This window comes from Gastrolobium bilobum, unplaced genomic scaffold (assembly GCF_033153095.1).
Source record: "Gastrolobium bilobum isolate Gb01-03AN ecotype WA unplaced genomic scaffold, APGP_CSIRO_Gbil_v1 utg16185, whole genome shotgun sequence".
NCBI lineage: Eukaryota > Viridiplantae > Streptophyta > Magnoliopsida > Fabales > Fabaceae > Gastrolobium > Gastrolobium bilobum.
Window position 1 is genome coordinate 931,055 of NW_026899733.1, and position 8,264 is coordinate 939,318.

At 31.2% G+C, this 8,264-nt stretch overlaps 1 protein-coding gene across 1 annotated transcript; it reads right to left on the reverse strand.

Moving 5' to 3' along the window:
- Positions 1–2,707: 2,707 nt before the first annotated feature.
- LOC133293150 (uncharacterized) lies at positions 2,708–5,230 on the reverse strand. Its single transcript, XM_061491686.1, has 9 exons — positions 5,100–5,230; positions 4,913–4,983; positions 4,725–4,785; positions 4,537–4,622; positions 4,342–4,446; positions 4,142–4,217; positions 3,940–3,986; positions 3,416–3,854; positions 2,708–3,311 (listed from the first exon to the last, which is right to left on the reverse strand). Exons 1-9 carry the CDS (start codon positions 5,228–5,230, stop codon positions 2,708–2,710), a joined length of 1,620 nt encoding a protein of 539 aa, XP_061347670.1.
- Between the last annotated feature and the right edge of the window lie 3,034 nt (positions 5,231–8,264).

Sequence of the window (8,264 nt, forward strand, 5' to 3'; positions counted from 1 at the left end):
AAACATCCATAGAAGGTTGTGTACTTTTTTTTTCAAATAATAGCTTTTAGTTATTCATTTATGACATAAGAAATTGTGTTAATTATACTCTTGTAATAAAAAAATGAAAGTTTAATTTCTTTCTTATATACTAAATTAAACTTTTTATTTTTATAGTGATTAAATTTATGTAATTTGTTTTTTTACAGAACGATAGAGGTCATTTTTTATTTAAAATTTAATTTAAATTCTTTTGTATTAATTATACATTTTTTATATAATTTTTTTCTCTTTTAATTTATGATTTTTATACGTTTTTTTTTAAATTAGTTATACATGTATATTTAAAATGTTTATGTTAAATATTTTTTTAAAAAAATACTTGCACGAACTTTTTTTTTCTATTTTTGTATTTTTTTTAACTTAAAATTTTAATAAATTTTCTTTTAAAGTACAAATACATCATTTCTTATTTTTTTATTTTCATTTAAATTTTATATTTTTTTTATCAACTATACATATAAAATTCAATTTATTTTTGAAAAATGTTCATAAGCCATCACAAATCAAATCTTTATTTAATCACAAATGTAGAATATCCTTTATTTAATTATTTCCTTCTTCCTTAGAAATGTTGAATATCTATTTAATGATTTCCTTTATTTCTACAGATTTTAAAAAAGTGACACGTGTCAGATTCAGAAAGGATTTAACCCATTCCAATATCATAACTTTGAGGAAAACTCAATTTATAGCTTAGATCAGTACAATGTTGAACTTGCTTTAGTTCATTCTTCGGATGCACGTAGGCAAACCTTCTCAAATTGTTGTGACCAATCTACCCCTAGTATAGTAGGATTCAACTCTATTGAATGTTCTAAAGTCAGAAACAGATCCAATTGGCTTTTGCACACGCCTACCAATAGGTAGCCCATTCAAACCATATTGGATTGGACCACTAAATTTATTTCTCGATTTTGAAGCAGCTAAATCCAAACAGGGTTTAATCAATCTTTTGAGGTAAACATCAAGCGCATTATTTAACAAGTTGGCTGCATCCGCTGATACCATTAATCCTTCCATTTCCAATTTCTGCTCCAACCTTTTTGTTAAAGAAGGTGCATCAGGCAGTTGACCAATGCTTTTACAGGTATCAGTAACGGTATGGGATGGTAATCCTTTACATGAAAGTTTTCGTGCTCTTTTATTGTAGGTGGGAATTGCCAAAGGCGCACGAACAGGACTCCTTCTATATATGTTCAGGCTTTCAGAATCCTCATCAACCTCCTCCCCATCTTCCAGAGATAGAGGGCGCTTGCTACCTACAGAATGTAGATCAACAGTGTTTTACTGCTCATGAATTTTAGGGGCCGAATCCTCAAACCCAATGTCGTTGTTCTTCCCTTGAGGACCAACAGTGTTGTCCTGCTCATGAATTTTAGGGGCCGAATCCTCAAACCCAATGCCGTTGTTCTTCCCTTGAGGACCAAGAGGGCTAGGACAGTCCCTGCGGCGACGCAAGTTTGGAGTCCTACCTCTCCAAGGAGATTTAAGAAAATCCTTGCACAGAAGCTGAAGATTGTTACACCCATTGGGCGTTTTGACATTCAAAGAAACTTCCACTGTGCTATTTCTTGGCAGGGCTGTCTTGGAGAGAGACTCTTTTTTCAAGATTGACCTGATAAAATGATTATGAAGCGAAACATTGTCTCTGCCAATAGTTTCTATGCAGAGCCTATCAAATTCAGATTTACTAATTTTGAGACTGAGAAATTTCGTGAGAAGACTAAAGTATTTGCATGATTTCACGCTACCAAGCCTCTTTTCAATCTGTAACTTTTGCTCTAACGTGTTTACAGGTGGCAAATACCGCACGCCCGGCATCATGCTTCCCCAAGTTATCACTGTAATCAGAATCAAAACATCATTAGGTTAAAAAAAGATACGACCTCTCGTATAGAAAAAAATTCATAATTTAATTAGGAAAACAAAACCCAATTTCAATGTTTGTTCAGAAACCGTTAAATTCCAGCCAAAAACAACAAACAAACATGACAACTGATATAAAGTAAAAACGCTACGCTACTGAATTGTGAAGAACAAATCAGCCAAAACACAGATATTGATAACGGTTAAGCTACTTCAAATCGATAATTGAAGTAACAGAGGACGAAATTCAGTGCACCAAATTGATCAAAGAAACGGAAACTCACAACAGGCAATTCACGCAATGGATTATCACAGAAACTCGAATTAGAAAATCTAAGAACATCTCTAAGTGTTCTATCAAGAGCCTCAAAGCAAAATCTATGTACCATTGGGGCCTCATCCCAAATAATTAAGCTTGTTTTCGACAACAACTCAGAAAGAGTAGAATTTTGGCTTATGTTACACGTTGAATCTTCGTTGATCTCAATAGGAATACGAAATTTGGAATGTGCTGTACGTCCTCCAGGCAACAGAAGGGAAGCAATTCCGCTCGAAGCAACATTTAGTACAATTTTTCCATTTGATCTAACAGATGCAGACAAAGTATTCCAAATAAATGTTTTTCCTGTGCCTCCAAACCCATAAAGAAAGAAAAACCCATATCCAGCCCAACGGCAAATTGCAAATGCATCCTTACAATTTTCTGCCATATATCTTGTGCCGCCCGTGAAAGAAGAAGGTATAATAATACGCCTGCCTGTTTTGACCGCTGTATCTTCTCCTCTGTCAAACGCGTGTACTACATTTTCGTACAAATCAGCTCTGAATTAGCCTGATTGTAACGAATGAAATTAAGACGTTCGTGCTCAATCATTGTATAAGCATCAACCAAGAACAGTTGGAAAAGTTTTCTAGATTGATGGAGAACTTGGGACTCTCCTAATCTGATCTGAAGTCTAAATGCAAAGAATTCTCTAATGCTGATAGTTGATCTTGGGTTTGTCCTACCAGTAGAAATTGAATTACGATGGACATCATCGCGATAACCATCTTCACCGTAAGAAAATAACAAAGGATACTGGAAACCCAAATATAATGGATGTTTAACATCAATGCGCTTTAAAACTCCATCCTGTGTCTCAACAATGATGTCCCTATCACCCATCGCGGTGTCTATATCTCCAACAACTAAAACAGCTACTTCAGATGCGGAAGGAAGATTATAAAGTCTTCCATCATTGCCACGCTTTCGAATAAGCCTCAATCTCACGCCTTTGAGTTGATCTTCGTTATAACGGTCTCTAGCATAGCGAAAAGATTGGACAATACTGTTGTGTTTATCTAACATCTCCTTCAATGATACGACAATGCTTTGATCGAGCAAATCTTCATTATTGTTTGATCTGTAAATTGTATTAAACGATTAAATAACAGACATTAGCTTAAATTCAGGAATTATAATATGATTCATAAATGAATATTTAAAAAATTAAATCAACTTATATACCTTAGGAATCCCAATCTGTTTTCAACTTCATTTTCAATATCATATATATAAAGTTGAGCAAATTTTGGAGTATGAAAATCAAGGGGAAGAAAGCTGCCCATTGCATGATAAACTTGTCCTCCAACTCTAAAACAGTAAGGACCTGAACCATCATTTACTGACCCATCAACTTTCCCCCCAAAGGATGTGAAGGAGAAAAACATGTTATACAGACGGATATTTTGTAAAAAATGGCGGCTCCTTATACTTGAATTATCATGCAGTTCAAGCAACGTTTCAGGAGCTTTTTTTAACAAAGGAAGTTTAACTTTTCCATTGGCGCAACACATGCTAAACTCAGGAACGATAGCCTTACGATCTTTCTTAATTCTCTCTTCGTACCACATTTGTGCTCCACAATGTTTACAAACATAAGTGGGATCACCCACATCCCAATAATCTAAACAAATGCATTAATACAGAAAGTCTGTTACAAAGAATATCATAATTGGCAAATTAAATTTAAAAAATGAAAAACAAATCACCTGAAATTAATCGTGGACAATAATCAATTGGAGAAGAGATTTCCATCCTTATATAAAAAAAAATTAAAAAATATGAGAACAGGAATCATCCTTATAAAACATTTATTTAATATATATATATATATATATATATATATATATATATATAAATATATATATATATAACTGAATATAAAAAAAGTTTAATTTTGTATCAGCATACTGTGATATAGAGTTCTCTGCACATATGGGAGGCCCATCAGTTGAACGCATTGATTCATCATTCGTCATATCAATTCCTATCACAACAATTATATCAGAATAGTGATAATAATTCTTGTATTGTAAAAATACGAATGCTATATAATAAATTTAAAATAATAGTATACTACAAAGATGTTTTTATAGACGTCGATAACTTACTGGTTAAATCACTCATTTTACTGATATTTAGGGACTTGACAAATCGCTCAGAATTTTTCTTCCGATCCATTATGCTTTTGCGTCTCTGCCTAGCATTTTTGCTGTCTATAAAATTGATAAAAAATAAAGAATATTGTAAATATATTGTGTTATGAAAAAGTATTAAAACAACATTTGATTTAATAACATCATTACCTTGACTTGGATATGAACCACTAACTTCATGCTCAAATGTTTGTGTAACCGTTGATTTTGCTTGCGTATGTAGAAATTCATACAATCTATTCAGAATAACAAATAAAATATAAAAGTTCCTTTATTAATTCCCAAATTAAATAACGTTTTATTAATAGAAAATTTTCGTTACAAAGAATAAACCTTACCCCCTATCATAGCTGATACCATTGGACCTTGATGAGCTGTTTGTATTTTGCAAAGGAGTTGCTGCAGTTCATAAAATATAGCAAAATGTAAATTAAAAAAAACTTTAAATGAAATTAAAGTAACAAAGTGACACATCTATCTATATTATACAAAGAAACTGCTAAACATTTGAAATCCAATAACATACCATTTGTAATATCACTAAAAACCTGTCTTTTGGAAGTTGACCCATTTTGCACAGGGAGTACTCCATAATAACTGTTTAGGTTAAAAACACTTAATAACAGAGATGGAAACATTAATCATTCTCAATAAAATCAAAGAAAGATTGACCAAATTCGAATATATATTCAATAATAATAAATAAAAAAAACCTGCGAACGGAAGAAGCAAATTCTGGAGTTTGATTTTCTACAGCGGATTCAAACGATGGATTAAATTGTTCAGGAGAATTATAACAGGAAGATTTCGAAAGTCTAGTGCTTCTTCTCTTCCGTGTCGACATTTGCAATTTGGAAGAAAGTTTTGTATTAACGATGGAGCACAAATAAAGAGGATGCTTAAGAATCAATATGATGTTTCTCCTATAGCATATTTGCTCTCCTATCAGACTCAACGTGAAATGCAACTACTGTACCACCTATTCTCTTGCTTCAGCATCATGATAATCGAGGTTGCTTTTTCCTATGCCCAATAACTCATCGTTGTACTCTATAAATGTCTACCAAACAATTCTAATGATGATACACCAAAAAGAAAAAGTATGCTTCAAGCCAATTGATGTTTTCAATGTAAATGCTTTGTATTCTTATAAGGAATATGAAAAGATTGTCATATACTTAAAACAAACCTAGATAGAATTTTGTTTTTTTTAATTTATTTTAAAACAGTACATAAAAGATTTACTAATTAAACACTAAATATAATAAAATGATATCTGAAAAACTAAGAAATTATTAATTATATTATATTTGTTAATGCATTTTATATATTCTGAATACTATTTTGTGAAAAGAAGTAATGATTTATTGAAAAAAAAAACCAAATTCATTTAATTAAAGCACACTAATGTTTTTTTTTTTGGGTAACCAACTTTTTGAAAAAATAACAATATCCCACTCACATCATTTAATTTTGTCCAATAGTTAGTTATTTGAAATTGCAAATTTGAATGTATTTATAATTCCTCGTAACCAATTTTTTATATCTTTATTTTTATAGGAGAAGGATATTCTTACTAACAAAAAAATATACTACCATCTTACTACCTTCATAATTACCATTGGATCCAAGAGAGAGAATGTTGAAAAGATTTTGAAGAGAGAGAAAATATGAATCCAATGATGATTGTGGTGGTAGTGAATTTTTTTGGTAGTAAGAATATCCCTCCCCATTTTTATGTAGTTGACGCTTGTTTATTAACAAAAGGGATTTGTTAATCTTCTTACATATATTACCCAACAAAAATTTTAAGATCTTTATTTTTAGTACTGATGAATAGATTATTATTTAAAGAAAATTATATTAAGATGTTAGTTGTTTAACGTAATTCAATATTTTAATTATTTGATTATCAATATAACTGTATTTATATTAATACTTATAAAGATCATACTTCATATATGGAATCATTTTGTTTTAGACCATTTCGTATATGATAATGCCATTAATATTTTAACAAAAAAAAATAATTAAAATTTTATGTATACAAATCTGAATATTACTTAGGAGCATTATTATTGTTTATAAACTGACCAATATATTATGATGACATTGGTTAGAGGTTATTTGAATGTATTCATAGCATATGTAGTTATTCGTTTACCATAAAAAAAAAAGAGTAAAAGCTCACTTTATTTATTTCACATGATCTATCAAAATATTTTGATTATTCAATTACTAAATATAACAACCTTATATAAAAATAGTTTTTTTCAATTAAATCTCTGTGATGGCCCCCTTTATTTGTTATATATATTTTTTAATACTCGATAACACTAATCAAATTATGGAGAAAATTCCAGACATTCAAATCACAATACTAACTGAAGAAAAATAGAGAATAGAAATTAACAACATAAAAACTAAACTTAAATATCCACAAATTACAGACCATAAATACACCAAAAGGAAACGAAAAAATGCAGGGCAATTTCCAAAATTCAAACACTGCAGGCTGCATTGCAAAACATGGTCTATAATCATCTCCTTCAATTGACTTAAACCATGATCATTAAACGAAATAGGTAAATTTCGAAGTCCGCCTTGCAAAACTCACACATCTTCATCATTGTGCTAACTCACACATCTTCATCATCTTCCCATATGTTCGATTGGCATTTGTCTGGCTTGCAGATTGGTGGCCCTTCAGAAACGAGCTTTCTTCTCATCCACAGGCCTCTAACGAAAAGTCTAACATTAAACCTGCACAGAGAAACAGAGCATGATTGATTCAACAAACAAAAAAGTTCAAATCCCTCCGACCTTTGAGTTTCATCAACCCCTGACATCAGTATCATTGAGTACAGGTAGCTAGCATCTTTGTGACCTTTCAGTGATGCTTGCTTAATATGATCAAGGGCTGTATATATGGTTTATGGGGTTGAAGATTCACGAAAGTAATTAACAACACCCTCACGAAAGAACACATTAGGATTCCCACTCTCTCGACATCGTTGGATGAAATAGTTTACTCGATTCCTCTCTAATATTTTTGCTTGGTCGAAGTCATCCTCACTGCTTGCCTCAAGTTGATGAAAGAATGGTTTGGCTTCTATTACCCACTCCAACGGACCATCATGCAACTTTTCAAAGGAGACACTTTCGTATACATCATCAGATTTTGCAAGTTCGAGGAAGTCCTTGCATGTTAGCTTCATGCTAGTAATGTCTTCCAAAGAACGGGATGCAATCTTCCGAAATATTACTAATATCAATTCGGATGGGAGGCTTGACAGCGACACAGCATTGATCATCTCCATTTTTAAGATCTTGTTTGAGGATGAAGCAACCATGCAACTTGGCGGTGGCGGTACATTGTACTTATGGCTTATCATTATCCATGTGCAGATAACTTGGAAAATGAAACGCCGCCCTTTTTCATTTTTCAGATATCGGTTTAGAATTATGAAGCGTTGATGGAGTAGGTAATCAGTCAAATGAGGATATCAGACAAGAAAAAAAATCAATAAATATACAATCTGAATGAGACAGATCTTCTTCCTTGGACGTTTTTATTTTTATTTTTTCAAAATAAAAATATATATAGCCATAATTAATTAAACACTACTTACAACTGTTACAATGTTATCTGATACATTATGAATCTTTATTTTTTGAAAAAAAATATTTGGTAATGCATAAAATTTTGTATTTTGTTTATTTTTTGAATCAAAATTAATCAAATTTATATAAATTCAGACACTGAAGTGGTATAAAAAGTAAATCTTATATTTTTTGTTTATTTTAAATAGCCAAAAAATCAGTATTATTAATAGCATTTAGAGAAAAAAAAAATTGTTTAATGAAATAAGCATATT